Source organism: Callithrix jacchus, chromosome 18 (genome assembly GCF_049354715.1).
Source record: "Callithrix jacchus isolate 240 chromosome 18, calJac240_pri, whole genome shotgun sequence".
Lineage (NCBI taxonomy): Eukaryota > Metazoa > Chordata > Mammalia > Primates > Cebidae > Callithrix > Callithrix jacchus.
In genome coordinates this window covers 16822363-16842122 of record NC_133519.1, presented here as the reverse complement: position 1 = coordinate 16842122, position 19760 = coordinate 16822363, and the positions used below count along the sequence as shown (strand labels likewise).

General features: G+C 49.6%; 2 protein-coding genes across 2 annotated transcripts in view; one reads left to right on the top strand and one right to left on the bottom strand.

Moving 5' to 3' along the window:
- Positions 1-604: 604 nt before the first annotated feature.
- Positions 605-9048, bottom strand: LOC128930172 (uncharacterized). The gene is made up of 4 exons (XM_078355986.1): positions 6176-9048; positions 5763-5829; positions 5041-5109; positions 605-3518 (listed from the first exon to the last, which is right to left on the bottom strand). Exon 1 carries the CDS (start codon positions 8372-8374, stop codon positions 7853-7855), a length of 522 nt encoding a protein of 173 aa, XP_078212112.1. The 5' UTR covers positions 8375-9048; the 3' UTR covers positions 605-3518; positions 5041-5109; positions 5763-5829; positions 6176-7852.
- A 1000-nt stretch (positions 9049-10048) lies between these two features.
- The window catches only part of MIR9-1HG (MIR9-1 host gene), a 29501-nt gene continuing 19789 nt past the window's right edge, over positions 10049-19760 (top strand). The window contains 6 exon segments of the mRNA XM_078355184.1: positions 10049-10075; positions 11496-11656; positions 13327-13360; positions 14868-14986; positions 17458-17492; positions 17495-17531. Of these exon segments, the coding sequence (XP_078211310.1) occupies positions 10049-10075; positions 11496-11656; positions 13327-13360; positions 14868-14986; positions 17458-17492; positions 17495-17531 (413 nt within the window).

Here is a 19760-nt window from a genome sequence, read left to right as displayed (position 1 = left end):
GCCTCCCAAAGTGCTGGGATTATAGGCATGAGCCACCATGCCCGGCCAACTATCTTCAGTCTTTTACAATGTACAAGAACTTTGAGGGCTGGGTGCGGTGGCTCATGCCTATAATCCCAGCACTTTGGGAGGCCGAGGTGGGTGGATCACGAGGTCAAGAGATTGAGACCATCCTGGTCAACATGGTGAAACCCCGTCGCTACTAAAAATACAAAAATTAGCTGGGCTTGGTGGTGCGCGCCTGTAATCCCAGCTACTCGGGAGGCTGAGGCAGGAGAATTGCTTGAACCCAGAAGGCGGAGGTTGCGGTGAGCCGAGATCGTGCCATTGCACTCCAGTCTGGGTAACAACAGCAAAACTCCATCTCAAAAAATAAAAAGAACTTTGACATGTATTACATATTCATTTATTCATTCATTAAACAGATATTTATCAAATGCATGTTATATACCCAATACTCTTCTGGGCCATTGACTGAGAAATACATGAGCGTGATCCCTGCCTTTTTGGGACTTTGAGGAAGCTTACAATTTTTAATGTAAGTTGACATATTTACTGGTTTTTAGAACTTTGACATTGAAAAGAATGTTAGAAATCAGCAAGTTCAAATTTTATTTTTTATTTTATTTATTTATTTAGCGATAGAGTCTTGCTCTGTCCCCCAAGCTAGAGTACAGCGGTGTGATCTCAGCTCACTGCAGCCTTAACCACCCAAGTTCAAGCGACCGTCTCGCCTCAGCCTCCAGAGTAGCTAGCACGGCACATACTGCTATGAAATCAGGTAGTTCAGTCACTTACCCAAAACAGAAATTTGTTCTTCTATATCTTGGTCTAAAATCACCAAGAACTGGTGGTCATGACTGACTAAATGTTCTCGTGTTTGGTCGTTTCTGGCCGTTTGTACATTCTTCTTCATGCCAAGCCTTAATGTGTTTCCTTCTATTTCCACTCACCGATTCTTTTCCTGTACCATTCAACACGTCTACCCCTTTTCTATGTAGATTGCTCATTAGATAGTTAAAGACAGGTACCATATCTGCCGGGCGTGGTGGCTCACGCCTGTAATCCAAGCACTTCGGAGGCCAATGCGGGCGGATCACCTTAGGTTGGCAGCTCAAGACCAGCCTGACCAACATGGTGAAACCCCGTCTTTATAAAAAAAACAAACAAACAAATTCTGCTTTTCAATGTTGTTAACAGAAATGTAGGTCTCGTCTAATCTGCTAAATATGTTAATCAGTGTCAGATGATGGATTTCAATTCATTTTTAGTGTATGACTTTTTCCACATTCTTTAATTAAATTTCTATTACTTGTTTTTTGTTTTTGAGACAGAGTATCACTCTTTCATCCAGGCTGCAGTGCAGTGGAGTGATCTCAGCTCACTGTAACCTCTGCCTCCTGGGTTCAAGCAATTCTCCTGTCTCAGCCTCCTGAGTAGCTGGGATTATAGGCATGTGCCACCACATCCAGCTAATTTTTGTATTTCTTTTTTTTTTTTTTTTTTCTTGCAGATGGAGTCTCCATCTGTGGCCTAGCTGGAGCGCAGTGATGAGACTTCAGCTAACCACAACCTCTGCCTCCTGGGTTCAAGCGATTCTCTTGCCTCAGCCTCCCAAGTACTTGGGCGCGCGCCACCATGCCCAGCTAATTTTTGTGTTTTTAGTAGAGACAGAGTTTCACTATATTGGCCAGGCTGGTCTTGAACTCTTGACCGCGTGATCTCCCCACTCCATCTTTCTAAAGTGCTGGGATTACAGGCATGAGCCACTGAGCCTGGCCTAATTTTTGTATTTTTAGTAGAGACAAGGTTTTTATCATGTTAGCCTGGCTGGTCTCAAACTCCTGACCTCAGGTGATCTGCCCTACTTGGCATCCCGATGTGCTGAGGTTATCTGCATTACCCAGGGCGACAGCCTCAATTACTTATTTGAATGTTATACAATACAGTTTATACATTGCAAGTGAAACCACTAGGTAAAATGAGTTCTGACTTAATATAAAGAAACAGTTCCTAAGTTAGTGTTACATATAAAGAGGGATGAGACTCAACAAGATTTTAGACAAAAAAAAAGATGAACGGAACTAACATGTGTTTCCCTGACAGTCTCTAATAAGTTTATAAATAAATCCAGATTTCAGCACATTAAAAAAAAAAAAAAAAAAGACAGGTACCATAGCTCCAGGATCAGCTTGTTCACAATCCTTCACTTAATGGAGACTTCTTTTTTTTTTTTTTCCCCCCCCCCCAAAGATGGGATTTCACCATGATGGCCAGGCTGGTCTTGAACTCCTGACCTCAGGTGATCTACCCACCTCGGCCTCCCAAAGTGCTAGGATTACAGGTGTGAGCCACTGCGTCTGGCCAGAAGACTTCTTTTTCAAGAATCATTTGAAGTATTTCCCATGTACCGGGCACTTTAGCAGGTATTCTCATATAATCTCATTTAACCCTCACTATGAACCCTGTGCAATAAATCTCATTCTCATTTTACTGATGAGGGAAATGAAGATGAGAGAGATGAAGTCACCTGCCCATGGCCACATCCCTTCTATATGGTAGAGCCCCCTCCCCATTTGGTTAATCCTCTTCTCGGTGCTCTCTTACATGTCAGTATCTTGTCTCAGATGGAGTCAGTTAAGTGCACTAACGCTCCTCAGCTCTCTTGATTGGAATGTGATTCTTCTTCCAGAGCCAAAGACATTAGCCTTCAGCAGTTCCACCATGTTACTGGCTCATATTGAGCTTATGGTCACTTAAACGTTCAGGTCTTTCCGAGATGCATCTTTGACAAGCCTGGTCTCTCACACACTGATCTGCTTTGTCTTACCCTCTGCATGTTCCGGTCCTATCCTTCTTTCAAAGACCACCCAGCTCCTGCCCACCTCTTTAGTGAAACCTTTCCTGATTCTACATTACCCCTGTTGAACGTGATCTCTTTCTCTCTGTGTAGAATTTCCATCGATATTTTCTGAACAATAATTTGTGGCTTTGCTTTTGATCTTTAATCAGGGCGGACGTCTCCTTCCCCTTATGTCCCTTTAGTGCCTGGTCCATAGGGTCAGCCAGCAAACACTTGTCAAATGAACAGTTCTTGTAACTAGAAAATTTATGTTTTGTCTCTACATGCAGTGCTTTACATATCCCTGTTGAATTTCTTAAGCACATTCTAACTTCTTTATGGTGTGGGACCCATTCTCTGCTCTATCTCACACAGTGCTCTGTGTAGAGCACCCACCAGGAACTGTCTGTTTCCCAGCAGCTTCATGAAGTAGGCGGAATCTTTGTTTTACAGATGAGGAAATGGAGAGTCAGAGTCCAGGAGCCATACCCAGAATCACATAGCTCATAAGTAGCAGAGATTGTCCTGACTCCGATGCCAATGTTGTTTCTGTCACCTTATGCTGCTTTCGAAAGTACAACATGTCTCTACAGGAGACCAGATGTGTCTACAGCAGAGTCATTCCCAACAGGCAGCTGTTTGCCAGAGTTTGGGAGACCCACCTCTGTGGATTGTCCTGCAAAGGATGAGATGGTGGCTGAGAGCCCCTTCCTGAACAGGTTAGAAAACAGTTGCGGACAATGATGACGGAAGGACCAAGGGGGTAGAGGCAGCAAGACGGAAGGCAGCTGTGGGAAGAGACTGGATGGTCCTTGTGTGTGGAGCTTTTTCCTGATTTTCTTGAAAATATCTCTCTTACCTCCTCTAAGCCTTTAGTGTCGACTTCTCAATGAGGCCCCTCCCTGTCCACTTAGGCTGTTTTACATTTCATTGATTGTCCAAAGTGGTTATCGCCTTTTAATATATTACGTACATAATCTAATTTCTGAAGCCTGGGTAGCACATACACACTTTTGGTTCTAGTTATCAACTTTTCCCAGACCTTGGGCCAGAAGGCGCTCCCCCTGAGCCCCTCATTTTCCCATTTACGAAGCCCCTTTCTGCAAAAGAGTAGCAACAAATAAGAATAAATGTGAAAACCCTATAGAACAAGTAACTCTTAGATGGAATCAAATTAGTGTTTTTATGGACTCTCGTGTCCTTTTTCCCACAGTTCTGTCAAGGGAGGGATGAAAGTTAGATTTTAATAATTATTTCCCAACAGTCATAGGTGGAAGAAACTCAAAAAGACTAGAAAGGGACCAAAAATGGGCTGGGGCTAAGGTGGCCTCAGAGCAGAGACAGCAGGACAGTGGGGCACAGAACAGCCTGTCCCACACCTCCGCAGGGGGCTGATCCTGAGAGACCCCCAGAGCCCCGGGGGCCCGCCCCTCTCCCCAATTCCCATCGTCGCAGGCAACGGAGAAGAATGCAGGTCAGGATCGTAAGTGACCTTTCACACCTCAGACAAGCTAAGTTTGTTTTCTCCTTTTCTGTCCAGCCCTCAGCGGGAGGGAGGGGGAAATGGGATGGGCCTTGTCGAACTTTCTCCTGCTACAATACCCCAGAGGAGTTGAAGTGGAGGGAGTAAAGGATCTATTTATTTTGGCTCAGGAGGGACAATGTAAGCAGATGGTCTTTGATGGGATTAGCGGCGTAATCTCTAAGACCCTGGTAAATTGGAAAATGATCCATTATATTCCACGAACCTTTGGCGGCTTCAGCTCCTGGGGAGGGAGGGGCAGGGCCCGGGGGCACCTTGTTAGAAAAGACCCCCTTCTGGGAGCAGCCAAATCCCGCACAGAGAATTTGGGAAGAGGTTCGTTAGCTGTGCGATGCAAGTCCCTCTCCTCTTGAGAGAGCACAGAAATAAGAATTCTCCCTGTGCCCTCTCAAGCCTCTATTTTCTCCTTTCGCTTTCCCCTTCTTTCGGGTGTATTGGCGTGTCTTCTCTACCACTCCCAGCCCCAGCCCTTTGCATTCCCAGGGTATTAGGGGATTCTTCTCTGGGGAGAGAATGCTACTGGGTCTCTTGCCTTAGAAGGTCAGAATTCTTCCTAGAATCTCAATAATATCCCTTCCATTGTAATTTCGGTTTATTTCCCACCCCCTGTCCTCCAACACTACAGCCCACAGCCCAGGAAGACTCTTCCACTCACCGCGTGTGTCAAGGCCAGGCAGAGAAAAAGCCAAGTAGGAGGAAGGGGCAAACTGCTGGTGGGTGAGGGCTGAAAAATGTGAAAGGGGAGATAAGGTGATAATGAACGCTGCCGCCCAACCCTCCACACTCTCACCTCACCTCCATCCCCCAAAGCCCAAGCGCCTCCAGGCCCCGGACACCCTCCATCTGGAGATCCCAGCTGCAGAGATGGGGCATATGGGAGGCCCATTCAGTATGGGATATGGTGCGGTAGGACGCATTGATGTAGTTTGGGTCACATAAGTTATCTGCAGTACGTATGATACGCATTCACAGAGCATTTGCAGATTATAAAGAAACTTTGACGTAGAGAATTTCACTTGGATCTCATAACAACTGAATGAAGAGGGCGTTCAAAAGACTGGAAAACAGGGTCAGTGGCGTGCCTAAGGTCACCCAGTTCAGTAAGTGACAGAGCCAGGACTGAAGCTTGACCATTTTCGACTCTTAGTTCACAGCTTTTTCCTTTCTTCAGTCTATCGTCTTCCATCACAGAGACTTACGTTTCCTCCTGCCTACGCCTTCATTTCCTGCGGTCACGCACGCATTATCTTTCTTTGACTGTGAATACTATATGGCTATTTCATGTGCTTTTTTTTTTTTTTTTTTTTTTTTAAAGACGGGGTTTCACCATGTTGGTCAGGCTGGTCTTGAACTCCCGACCTCAGGTGACCCACCCACCTTGGCCTCCAAAGTGCTTGGATTACAGGCTTGAGCCACCACGTCCAGCCTCATGTGCTTTTTTAATCTGTAAAAATAGGAAAGTGTTACTTCTCTCATTAACTTCTAACTTTTTCACTCAACATTACACTGTGACCTCTGTTCACATTCATAAACGCCTAAACTTTTCCTTTCCTGCACAATATCTTGTTTATTCTTTTCAGCATTCAAGTCACTTCCAGAACTTCATTGAACAGAAATTTGATTGGAATTGTATTAAATGCATAGGCCTCACTTGGGCTCTTAAAAACCAAAACAGTCAAAATATTCATTTTTTTCCATACATAGAATCTCCATAATTATCTGAAAATAAAGTACAGAAATAAGGAAAGTGGGGTGGGGGGACAGACAGAAAGGCAGTACAAACAACTTACTCAGTTCCAGATAGAAATGCCATCCCTTTTGAGTGGTTAACTTTAACTGTAGAAGACGCAGCAGGGGACTGGTGGAGGTTCCGGGAGGAAGCTGACTTGCACGGCGTTTTACTGCAGGCTATTTCAATGCATTGAGGGATGTTTTATTTTATTTCAGTGGCATTTTCTTTAAAGAGCAATGCTTTATGTTATATATTTAAGTATTTTAGATAATTTGAGTCTGACACAGGGATTCAGAGACTGGTAAAACAGGAAGGCAAGAGTGAGAGGCAGCAAAATACAGCCATTCCCCCCACCCGCTCCACTCAGCACCACCCCAAACGAGGAGAGAAAACAATATGAACATGACATTCCTGAACTGGAAAACACAACACAACACAACACCTAGTTCTCATCCATGAAGAGCCAGGAAGGAACATTAACCACTGAGTTCTTATTACCACAACCCAGGGAAGTTGGTGTCGGCTCCTCCATTTTGCCTGTTCAGAAGGAGGTCGGGAGAGTTTAATTGGCTTGGAGTCACACAACCAGCCTCATACTGTGCTTTTCCCAGCACCTACACCCTCCACCAAGCTGTCTGGCTTTTACGCCATCCTCTTCTGCCCCAGCACCCTGTCTGGTCACTGATCTCATGTCAGGGACCCTCCTGGGAAGCCCTCTTGCTCCCTGTTCTTCTGGGCTTCTCTCACAGAAGCAGCCCCCTCAGCCGATGGCTTTCTTTCAGATTGGCCCGCACCCAGCCACGCATTAATACACAGTGTGTTTCCTGATGAGGTCCAAAACGTTCTGGGATGAGCTTGGCCGACCCACCAAATCTGGGCTGGTCTCGTTTGGAGTGACTCCTACGTCCCATTCATTCCCAGCACTGACCATTTTTCCACTGGAGGGACTTCCACAGCTTCCACCCACAGACTCTGCGTTTATAAAAGCAAAAAGGGATGGAGGAAGTGACTTGACCAAGGCCGCAAAGCGGGTCATAGCAGCCCTTTCCCCACCTGTCCGGGGATGCGGAGGGAGGGGCGGGCAGGGAGGCTGGGGGAGGTATTTGTTTAGGTTGTTTGATTCCTCCCACACTGAGGCCAGCGAGAATTCTTTATTTATTTTGCTTAGGACGGGCAAGCTCTGAACCAAGCAAGCCTCTCCCAGATGTGATCCCAGAAGCGGCTCTGGATCCTGGGGTGGGGGGTAGGGGTCTGCTGGCTGGACCCTTCTCGGAGGAGACACTTTCTCTGTGCCCTACAGTGTCCCAGCTTCTCCATCGCCAGCAGTCTCTCCATCCCCTTTGCCTGCTTCCCCTAGAGCCGAGGCCGAGGTCGGCAACTTTGCATCCTGGCCCTACCCTCTCCTGGGAACTCAGCGTCTAGGGACAGAATTCGGCGGCTCGGAAAGAAAAGGGAAGGGGAGCGACTCCCAGCAGCCGTGCAGGGGAGGGGGGTTCGGGCGCCTCTGGCCAAGCTCCCGGAGGGGCCCCGCTGCCTCTCCCACCTTCCTTCGCTTCGCTTTTTTCCTTTATTATCTCATTTTTCCTTCTCCCCAGCCTCTCCTCCTCTCTCGCCAGCCTCGCTCTTAGCCCCCTTTCTGTCTCCCTCTGTCCCTGTGTCTCTGTCTCTGTCTCATCTTTCCTCTTCCTGGCTTGCCAGGCTTCCCGCTCGCCCCGGCTTTCCCGTTGTTAATTATTCAGCCCCCTGGCCCCGTACCCAGTCCCGCCTGCCGCATGGAGTTTGCGCGGAGAGGGACGCTGTCCGCTTCCCCCCGGGGTTGGGGTCCGGAACGGCGGGCGGGGAGCGGGCGACGCTCTGCAGTCCCCGCGCTCTCGGCTGCCCAGGCTGGCCCGAGGCTCCGCTTGACGCCGCGAACCCAGACACCGCGCGTAAAGGGCCTCGCGGCGGAGAGCACACTCGCGGGGAGACCCGGCGCTGGGACGACGCGGCCGGGAGGATTTCCCCGGCCAAGTTCAGCGGCGGCGGAGGTGGGGGCGAAGCAGTCCCTCGGCTCCCGGCCCTCGGGCTCCCGCGGCTCGCCGCAGGTGGGGCTGGCTGACCGTCCAGCCGGCTCTTCGCCCGAGCCGGGTGCCGGCGACTGGCAACCCGCGGAGGAGGCCCCGGCGCTGCGCACCCGCCTGGCCCCGCTGAGCCCGCGGCCCGAGACTCCCAAACGCCACGTCGCCCCGTCTAGGGCCCCCTTCCCTGCGGGCGCCATGGAGCGGTTTCCCGGCCCTGTTTTTTCTTCGCCTTTTCTATCACTTAGTTCAACACCTTTAACGTCTCCTTTAGCTCGAAAATATGTCTCCTTTTTATTTCATTTAGCGTTATTTTATCCTTTGTATTGTAACGTTTTATTTTTTTTTTCGAGTGGGTTTTATTTTTCCTTTTTATCTGTTTCCGATGGATTCTCTTTTCTTTCTGCTCACTTCTCGCCTCGGGTCCGGAGCCCGCACTTCGTTTCCTCTTCCCCGCGCGCCCGCGGCCCTAAGGCTGGCGTCGGCGGTGCCCGCGGTGGTCCCGCCCGGGCGAGGGCGCGAGGGTCCCCGTTTCACGCAGAACTCGGTCCGCGCGCCCCGCGAGTCTGCGCCCCAGGCCGCTGCGGAGCTAGGACTTTGACGAAAGCGGGAGCCCGAGTCGCTGCCGCCGGCGAGAGCGCCGAGAGCAGACAGGGGCGCCACGGGGGCCCTGCCCGCAGTTTCTGGCCTGGTTTTGGCCTGGCCCAGGCGCACACAGAGGACCCAGACCTGCAATTCACACTGAGGCTGCAGGCCCACGCTCGCTGACACTCAGGGGTATGAAGACCATCGTGCACGAACCACGCGGACACCCACCGAGTTACCCGCGAGCCTCACCGCCAAGTCAAGAGAGCAGGCACACCCAGCACACACTGACAGACACACGCATAACAAATGTCATATGCACACACACACGCAGTCCCAAACCACACACACACACACTGAGTGTGGACATACACATTATCACGGGACACAAACACGGGCCAGCCAGCACACACGCTATTGCACACTGCAGGTAAGCACCACACACAGACGGGTGAGCCTACTAGCCCACACTCTGAGCCCCGGGTGTTTTAACCCTAACCCAACCCATGGGGGTGCTGACTTTCAGGCGAGTGCTGGGCAGCTGGAAGGGAACCTGCCTGGTCTCACCAGCGGGCACAGCAGTAGCCTAGCAACTATAAACACAGCCACCCAGGGCTCAGTACCTCTACCTGGACTGAGGGTGCCGGAGCTCGCACACTGGCTGCTTGCGTAGCTGAGAGATGCAGCCAAAATCCAAGAGCCTGAGCCCCAGAAATAAGCATTAGACCTAGAGAAACCTATTTGAAGCAGGTACCAGTACTGCACCAAGAAATGGCACCACGCTACAGAGCATGAAGCAGGCATGCCATATATGTGCCAGTATGTGTTCCGTGCCACATGCATCACACACGGTGCTAGTATTTGGCCAGTGCCCAAATAGAGACCGTTATTTATGTGAAAACAAGCAGAAGAGATGTATATGGTTCTAGGAATAAACGTAACGTGTGTACAAATATAGAAACCAATCTCCACCTAAGGAGATGTAAAGTATAAAATCTCTTTCCAGCTCGTGGGTACCGTTATCAAGCGGGAACACCAGACTATGTGTCTGTGGTGAGGTCTGGTCTCCTTTCCAGGGTAAGGGGGTCATTTGGTGCCTTGGGAGCTCTTTGGCGAGACTGGATTATGGGAGAACTGTATGTATCTGAAATATAATCAAGCCACTGAAAGAGGGGATTGGGCAGCTTTAGAGGGGAACCCCAGGGTAAAGGACTGTCTGGGCTGTGTCCTTAGAATTTCTGGAAGGTGCTGTCAGCCACAGCAGCAGTAAAAGTGGTGGCCAGACCTGCATGTCGGATGATGGAGCCTGTCTGCAGGTAGGTATCAGTGTGCACAGACTCTGCTGGGTAAAAACACAAACCTGTTTGTGGTACCCACAGACAGGTCCGGGTAACCAAGCCCAGCAAGTAGCACACAATGTGTGCCCACAGATGTCCAGCTGGATTGCCAGGGAGATGCATTCGTAGGAGAAAAGATGAGGGTAAGAGATATTTTTGTGCACACACAGAGTTCCATAGGTTTGGAGCTTAAGAATTGTATAGGAGAGCCGCAGAAGTAGGAAAGTACATAGGTCAAAAAGAAATGCTGGGTGAGCTTCATCCTAGAAGGCCAGGATGAGTGGGGACAGGTCTCTCTGGGGCAGCCCAGGGAGAAGCCCATCCATTGTCCAGATGACTCTAGAGTATTCTGCTATGACATTTGCAGAGAAATGTGCCTGGTGAAGTTGAAATCTATTCGCCAATGTCCTGGCTGAGCCTGGGGGAGAAGCAGGCAGGAGAGAGGGCCATATACCAGGTCTCTAACATGGGGTGGAGAATGGAAAGGTTGGCTCCCAGGACTGGCTGTCAGTCTCTGCTTCTGCCCTGTCCTTGACCAGGCTTTTGGTGCTTCCCAGCACCTTTCTCTTTCATTTCTACAGCTCTCCATCTCTAAGTCTCTGCCCCTCTCAGTTTCTCTCTGTGCTCCTTCTGTCTTTTTCTCCTTACCTCTTCAACTCTTTTACTAGTCTGTACTACATGGCCAGAAGAATAAGAAGCAGTCAGACTAGGAGCAGCCACAGATACAAAAGCCATAGATGCAGAGATCATTGGTGATAAAGCCCATCCATATCTGTTATCGATATAGATATACATGACAGCAAATTTCCATTTTTGCACAAAAATCTAAGTGTAGCCTTGAAGTTTTGTTTCCTTTTAGTCTTTTGGTTGCTGCCTCTTTGAGTGTCTATCTCCTTACTGCTTTCTGGGACCCTTCTTCATTACACCACTCAAGGTCCCCGGACTCTGCTACAGTTTCAATAATCCTGCCTCTCCCCACTATTGCCTTCTTCGAAGTTTGCCTCTGTTGGGCAAGGCTTCTTTGAGACAGAGGTAGCTAGATAGCTGCATTGCAAGTAGGGATGTGGAGAGGAGACATCTGAAACTTGATGGAGTACTAGTATCCCCAGCGTCTATCTAGTTTTGGGGTCAAACAGACACACTCCCTTAATTCACCTGGGGAGTGCAGTAAAAGAAGGATATCGTGGCTGGAACCCCAATGTACCAGGGGTGCCAAGGACCAGCAGAATCCTACTGAGACAGGCAGAGGAAAAGGTAACCAACTCAGTGGAGGCAAGTCCCTGGGACAATATGGAGGAAAAGTTGGGAAGGTCCCAGCTTCCCAACTACGGATCTGGTATAAATAACGTCTAAGAGAGGAATGGAAAATGAAAAGGGAAGCGGTGTTGCATCTCCTTAGATACCAAGGCACCCTGTGGAGATCCGGCTGCAGAGCCTAAGAATGAACCTAGGGAAGGTAGCCCAACCTGGAGAGAAGAGGAGAGGCCTGCGGCTCAATCCTGGTGGGAGAAAGGAGGGTCCAGAGTCGGACCAGGTCCACATGGTTTCTGCGGGTCATGTGTTGGTTAGAATGCATGAACACACCGAAAGCCACTGCTTGGGGCCCCATGGCCATTTACTAGATGGTAGGAAAAGGAGAAATGATTGGATAATATGGAATGGACTCTGGATTAAGACTCAGACTCAGCCTCTAAACCAACATGGGGTGGCCCCCATTCTGGCCCCATGCCAAATAAACCTGGAGAGCTCATCCCTTTCAACTCCAAAAAAACCAGATCCTTGTTTTCTGGCCAGATCTGAATTTCCTGTGCCTTGCTCACTGTGAGTTTGTGACTCCATCTCTGGCTCCCCCACTCTCTGTGAGCTGCGGCTCTGTCCCTCTAGTCTCTGTCATTGCTTCGAAGCTTTTCTGGCTTCATCTGTCTCTGTTTTCAGGTCTCTGTCTCGCCCCTCCTGCCCCCCCCACCCCGCTGGAATTAGCCTTTGTTAATTCAAAGGCTTCTCACTGAGCTCCTCCCTACTCTTCCCAGAATAACATTGAGTAAAATGAGATAAAACCCTCCCGCCCCTAGGTTTTTTTTCCTGTCCTACTCCCTTCAGCCCCCTCCTCCAGGGCTACAACCCCCTCTTATAATGTCAGATAATTACTGGTGTGCAGCTCTGAGGAGCCAGAGCTGATACAAGGGAAGGAGAAAGGGGGAGAGAAATAAATAATAATCTGCCTCCATTCAGCGTATATAGGTTACCTGATTTGCATATATGCTAATAATGCTATAATTACCCTGCTGTTCTGGCCTATGATCAAGTTCTATAAATACATAGGATAGCAGAGCTAGGCCTAGCAACACCACCCCCAAAATCATGGATATAAATGTATGTGCATGTGTGCATTTTATGTACACTCTAAACCTATGAGCCTCTCTTTGTTAGCACACACTCCCTTACAGATCCCAGCTCTTCAGACGTTCAGCTACCCCTCCTGTGTTTGGAAGCTACTCCAGAGGAGGAGAGACATGCCTGAATGAGAAAACATTCTAGGTTTTAGTTAATTCTTAATATTAATTTCATTATAAATGTTATGGCTATTTTTAGGAAATTCAGCCTTCCCGAAATTACGGAATTAGTTATTATCACCAGGATTCCCTCACCTTCTACAATCCTACACTTTGGGGTACAGGCTGGTGGGCAAGAACAGAAAGTCCCCATCTCTTAGGCCTACTGAATGTTTCAGAAGGTGCTGTCTAGGGAGGAGGAAGTGGAGTCCCCTTCCCCAAACCTGCCCCTCTTGCCTCAGTCTCCTGCTCACTCACCGCTCAAAGGAAACCAGGGGGAAGGTACACAAGGGGCTGTGCAAATTTTTGGGTGATGGTGGCAGAAGTGGGGGGGAAGCTTGGAGGAACGTAAAAGATGCAATCCACAGCTGTCTGCTTTTAATTATAATTATCCCCTTTCACTTCCTTTCTGGCTAATGAGGGGGGGATTTAAATTTTTTTCTCCCTTTTCTCCCCCTCCCTCTTTTCCCTGGAATTGAGGGGTGGGGTGAGTTCAGGATCCTCCTCCCCTTCCTCCCTTATCCCCTGGTTACTGGGAGAAAGGCAGACTCCAGAGGGTGGTGACAGTATGAAGAGATTTGTAGGAACAAAAGAAGGACAGGTTTGGATTGCTGGACACGTCCCAGAGCTGGAGAGACCCCCCCATTCCACTGGCACCCCCTCCCATCAACCCCCCAGCTCCCTAGACAAGGAACTCAATGTCTTCCAGCCGGTGAGAAAGGAGCTAACGGGAGCCCTGGTCTAGAGAGAAGGGGAGGGAAGGGGTGGGGAGTTGGGGGGGTGCAAAATTAGTCTCAAAGGATCTTTATTTCTGAGCTAGTGAAGCAGATGTAATCAAGGGGAGAGCAAAATAATCATAATGGGAGGAATGGGGGAGGGGAAGCGGGGCTGGAATGGGGGGACGGGTCGGGACAGGGCTGAGAATTGGGGGGCAGGGAACATTGAGTGGGGAGAGTCTGTTGCCTTCTCTCGCCCCTCTCAAGTCTCCCTACTTTGAGGTGGGGAAAGAAGGCCCAGGTCTATAGACTCTGACCTTAGCCCTCAGAATCCCTCATTCGGAGCTTAGGGATCGCCAGGCCAGAAGGTGGCTGGGAAGGCACCAGGGAGAAGAGAGCCCCCCCACCCCGCCCCCAGTTGAGGGAGGTGGTTAGGAGAGGGGAGACTAAAGGCAGTGGGGGAGGGTGAGAGAGAGGAGCCAGCAGAGACTCAAGTGGCCTCCAGGTCTGTGGGACAAAAGTTGGAGGGAGATTTGTGTATGAGAGAGGAGGGGAGGGGGCCGTGGGGAAGGGGGGGCTTTGACAATGAACTTGAGACAAACTTCATTAGCATGCAGGCCTGCTGTCTGTCACGTCGAGCTCAGACCGAGTTCCCATGCAGGCCAGGAAGAGTGGGAGGGAGAAAAAGGGAGGGGCTGAGGGTGGGGGTTAGAGAGAGAAAAGAGACCCGACCATTGTACCATTCTGGGCCCCAGCTTCCACCAAATATCGGGACCCCAGCCCTGGAAACCAACCCCCCAAATTGCTCTGCCTCCTCTGAAAAAAAGATAATTTATCTCCCACTTTGACTCTGTGGTCCCACCCCTTCCCTCCTCTTGTCTAGACTTCCAAGTGCTGGCCTTCATCTCCCCCCAAGATGCTCCCCCCTCCAGCTCTCAGCCTTCACCTTCTGATTGTCACTGTCACAACTAAGATCAGGATTTGTGATTAGCTAAGCTGACTGGGATAGGAATTGAGGGGAGGCCTAGGAATGGGGGACTGGGACGCCCCGAGCCTTCAAATGGCAAACTGTGTCACCTTCCCATGACTCCTCCTCAGCTCTGCGCCTCACCCTCCACACACCACTTAATCACGCTCGCTCTCAAGTTCCAAATCGAATTAAAACTCGGAGACTAGGGATGGAGTCTTTCCATCACACCCTTTCTCTTGCTTCCCTTGGGGACGAGGGTGGCCTGGAGGAACAATAGCTTCCCTTAGCCCCTTCTTCCTGCCTCAGGTTAGAAAAGGCAGTAGGGGAGGTGGCAAGCAGAGTGGTGGTGACAAAGACCCCTGGCCACACAGGCATTGGAAGGAAGAAGGAGGGGCTTCATGAGAGTGGGCTGTTATTTTGGTGGTGGTGGTGGTGGTAGTGTCTCCAGAGAGGGGCAGCACCCCCTTTTTGCTGCCTTTCCAGGGAGAGCAGCAAGAGAAAGAGAGAGGCTAACGAAATTCCTGAATGGATAGACAGATGCTACGTCATCGGAGCTGCATCCTCCACTCCACAAGAGGCTAGGAGCTGGGGGGAGAAAGGCAGTCCAGCCGCAGGGGACACCCGAACAGTCTCTCCTCCTCACAGAAGCCTGGTAAGTGCCCATTCGGGTCCAGGAGGATCCCAGCCCCCTCAGACCTCTGGGCTGGGAGTGAGAAGAGATCCCATCAAATCAGTCAGGACGCCCTAACCTTTCTACTTTACCTACTGGCTAATGGAGGCTGGTGCAATCATCACAGAAAGAAAAGGCTGATAAAAGATTTAGGGGGTCCCCAAAATGGATGAGGCATGTGTGAAGAGGAGGAGCTGGCAGCAAGGCTATCACCTCCTGCCTCCTGGGCACCTACCGCTGAGCCCAAGGCAGTGGCTCTACCCACCCGCCCCAGAGTGGCTCCTGGTTCCCCTCCTTCCCCCAGCCCATGCCGGCTGGAGACAGCTCACTAAGTTTGTCAATGGGATTGTGGGGGGGCTTTAGGGTCACGGTGCTACTGATCCTATTAATCTGCCCCTCCCTTCTCTCCAGCAGACATGGCCAACATCTTAATGCCTGCACCAGAGAGAGGAGAGGCAGGAAGGAGACTGTAGTGGAGATGGGAAGGAGGGGAAAAAATGGTTCTGTGTTTGGACTCCTGACCTTGCTCCCTCCATCTGGCTCTTATTCCTTTCTGACCTAGTGACTTTTAGGGGAGGACCAAGTCTGGGGGGCTTGGGACATGGGGAGAAAGGAGCCAGATTTCCCCCAAAGAAAGAAAGGTGGAAACCAGAATTGGGAAAAATCCAAAAATATTTTATAGGATTTAGATTCATTTAATTTCCCCTTTCCCTCCTTTTCTGTGAGCGGGCAGGTAGCAAAGGGGCTGAGGGGAACCTAAAGGCAAGTGAGATGTGGGGGAAATGCTTAGGGTCTAGAAGGCGAGAGAACCCTACTCCAACACCCTCTTCACACCCATCTAATGGGGGGTTTGCCTGTGTGTGTTCTGTTTTGTGTTTTCTTCTCCTAAGGAAGGCCAGGAGATATAGAAAGAAGGCACATTTGCTGCCTCTAGTCCCCCACTCACACTGTGCTTTCTGGGAGACAGGATTGGGGCCATTGTGGGGTAATGGAGGCTGGAGCTGAGCAGGCTATTCCTGGAACCCCAGAGGCCAGATTGCTGGGAGAGGCTGAGGCTGCCAGCCGTCATACGTGCACACACATGTTCCATGCCTGCTGGGCTGTGTTCTCCATCACCATGTTCCCCTAGGCATTGTGTATGCTTTGTTGGGGGGTGGCAGGGCAGAGATCAGTGCTGAGGGGGACAACTGCCCCAGGGACCCAGAACTCTCATCGATTAGGGTGGAGGGAGGAGCCAGAGGCCCCCTAACTGTCCTTGCATCTGTTTTCTAGCATGTCAGCAAGTTGATGTGGGGTGGGGGTAGCCCCTTCTTTGGTATGAAGATAATTTCAGACTGAGGCATCCCTTTATGAAATGGATGGGCTGGGAGAGCTGAGGCTGGGAGTCAAGTGAGTATTTGTGAGTGTTAGAAGTGGGGAGGGGGTATTCAAAGCACCCCTACTAGAAATCAGACTTGGATGTAAGTCTCATCCCTGCTCCATAGCCCCCCTTTTTTCTAATTTCCTACATTTAGGTAGGCTATCTTCCTGACTTAAAAAAAAATTAGTTGTGGAATTGAGTTTGAGATGGAAGAATTCACCAACTTCCCCCAACCCACACACAAACACACAAACATATACACACAAAACACTCATCACAGTACTTTAGGGGCTAGGTCACCTGCAGTATGCACACCACCCCCTCAAATCATCATTTAACCTGAAAGCAAAATTCTGGGAAGATAAGATTGTAAAATACTGAGACTAGATTCATATTCAACACTAATAAAAAATAAATGCTTTGTCTTCACACCTTTTGTGTGTGTGAAAAGGAGAGGGAGAACACTGATCACTACAGGACCTTGGGAGATGTTCACGGAGGGGGGATAGGTAGCTAGGTCATGACAGAGATGAGTGGAGGAAGCTAGAGAGATAACATCACTGAGAATATTGTAAATGTGCACAGCACTTCACAGTTTACAGTGCGTTAGATCCAGACAGTCAAAAATATATCCTAACCCCAGCTCCTTCATCCTATCCTAAGCATGCTCTCCCGAGGACCCCAGGCAGCAGGAATCTGCAAGGAGATAGTGTCCCCTGGGTAGATTACTTCCTTAGATTAAGTCTAAGATCTCCACAGGCTGTTTGAAGTGGGCCAGACCCCTGGGCCCAAAGGTTTTGGATGGAGATGAGAGAGGTTGTGAGGATAAGGCTGGGTTAGAGTTGCCCAGGCGAGATGGAGCTGAGAGTCCCAGGCAGGGAGCGCTGCCTGCATGTCCAGGCTTTCCTCATTATCCCCCTGTGCAGCCTCAAGCCTGGCGATTAAGAGGGGAACACAGCCTGTCCAGGTTCTGCAGATGCAAGACTAGGAGAAAATGAGTGGCTGAGAGAGTGACAGGAAGGCTGGGGGTCGTCAGGGAAAGAAGGCTGGATTTCTCAAAGAACTTTAACCTTTGCATTCTCCTCTTTGACAGGAGCTGGGCATCCAAGAAGCAGCCGCCTCATTTGTTTCTGGTGTCATCGTAGGTGGCCACCTATGGCTTCTGGGGTATTTATTTTCTTATTTATTGTTTCTGGTGGTGGAGTGGGTGGGGGGAAAATGGCCCTGTCTCACCTATGTTTCCTCCTGTTCTCTGTACCCTTCTACCCAACTCCCCGCCTCTTCCAGCTTTCAGCCCCTGATTTTGGGTCTACTCCAATTGTAGTTAGACCTACATAGTCAATGATAGGCCACCCTGCTTCAGTTCTGTAATAGAGAGGAAAGGCACTGGGGATACAGGGAACTCTTTCCCCTTCTCCCATAGGCTCCTGAGGGCAGAGTTGGTGACCAACTGACCTGGGGGGAGATGGTTGATTGGGGAAGGGATCAGAGACACTTGTACCTGGGTGACAGAGGTGAGAAAGAGCAGTGTGGATTATGGTGAATGGGGACCCAAGGAACTTAAATAACTGTGAGTGATATGTGTTCCAGAGTATACAGCTGCAAGCACTGGGAGGTGGTCCTGCTGGGAGTATGTGTGGATTTGTCATTGCATTGGTCTGAGTTGGTAAATTTGAGTGAGTGTGTGTGTGTGTGTATGTGTGTGTGTATGTGTGTGGGTGTATGTGTGTGTGTATGTTTGTGGGTGTATGTATGTGTGTGTGTGTATGTGTGTGTGTGTGTGAGAGAGAGACACGAAGCACCCTTGCATATTCATGCTTATGCCCTTTAAGGAAGCCATTTGCTGATGGTTGAGGGTCTTGTAGAAAGGGCTCAATCTGTACGAACCAGCCAACCCTCTACCATCTCTGCCACCTTGTTCCCACCTCCCGGACGCCATAGCACTCTCAGGCAAGTGAGCAGTGTGTGGGCTCAAGAACAGAACTGGGAACAGGCAAGGCAGTGCTTACACAGGCCCAAGGAATTCTCAAGCTAGCCCCTCAGTGGGAGGAAAATACTGCTCTCTTGAGGAAGAAGTATGACATCCCTAGGAACAAATTCCTCCAGATTATTTCCTACACCTCCAACCTTTTCTGCCCATATGAACAGACATTATTTTTCACACGCCTTAGTATTTTTTACTGCTAATTCTTGCTTTTATTTGTCACTACCCCATGGACAATGCAGATTTCTATAGCAAAAAAGTATGATATTGTTCATAATGATACTTACAAGACAAATAAATATCTGAATCCACCCCCTCCTAAATGCCGCTTTCATCTGTGTCTTCAAGGCAAATTAACCTGGTAATTGAAACAAAGAAAAAATATATGCTTTTTATTTAATTACCTGACTCTTTCAAGAAAGTGCTTGACTGCCAAAATGTATTTTGGAACCTGAATTATAAAGATCCGTCCAAGAGCTGCATCCAGAGAGCATAATTCAGGCCATGTTTTTCTCTACATGGGTCTTTTCAGGCACACAGACAATAGGTGGGCATCAGGGCTATAAGGGATGGGGGTGGGGACGGGCACTGGCAAAAAATGGGGGCTCCTAAGCTAATAGAGACACTTACAGATTCACATCAGCACCAGGGAATCGATGTGCTCTCCCCACAGCCCCTAGAAATTCCCTGGAAGGACTCAGGGTGGGGTCTGCAGTCCATCGCGCTGTAGAACACGCCAGCTGACTGTGTGGTGTGCTGGAATCAGAGGGCTCTACTTCAACTGAGACCTTCTCAGGGACACTGAGGCTGCTGGGCCAAGCCCAGAGGGCACCCAATGCACCCATTTGACTCCAGCTGTTATACTCTTCTAGGCCTGCTGTATCTAATTAGTAGAAGGGTCTCCTCTGGTCAAAGGAGCTATCAAATAGTCAGAAACACACAACACAATAGACACAACTCTCCCCTCCCCCTCCCCCGCAGATCCCACAGAACACACAACTTACCAAGACCCTCAGTCCCTACCCCTAATGCCCTCAATCCACCTGATGGCAAATGCACACTCGAGGTACACAGATCTCTATTAATTGATCAATTACTGGGCACCCACTATGCTTCAGGCAGAGTGTTAGCTACCATGGACAAGAATACGTGGGACATTGCCCCCTGCTCTGGAGAGACTGTCTCATTTGCCACTCTCCAAGTAGTTTCTTTTTGGAAACTGGAACAATGGTATTGAAACCAATCCCAGTTAACATGATGGTGGGAGTTTTCTGTTTCTTTCATGGCTGATAGCTCTTTCTCCATCGGAATAAAGACAGATGCCCTACTCACCTTTATCCTTGAGCATGAGTGGGAGAATACGGGGTTGCCGAGCACACCCAGACAAAACCAAACAAAACCTTACTTCATCA

Bases quoted from the DNA above. Each gene is read 5' to 3' on its own strand.
- LOC128930172 (XM_078355986.1), bottom strand. From the start codon at position 8,374: ATGGCGCCCGCAGGGAAGGGGGCCCTAGACGGGGCGACGTGGCGTTTG.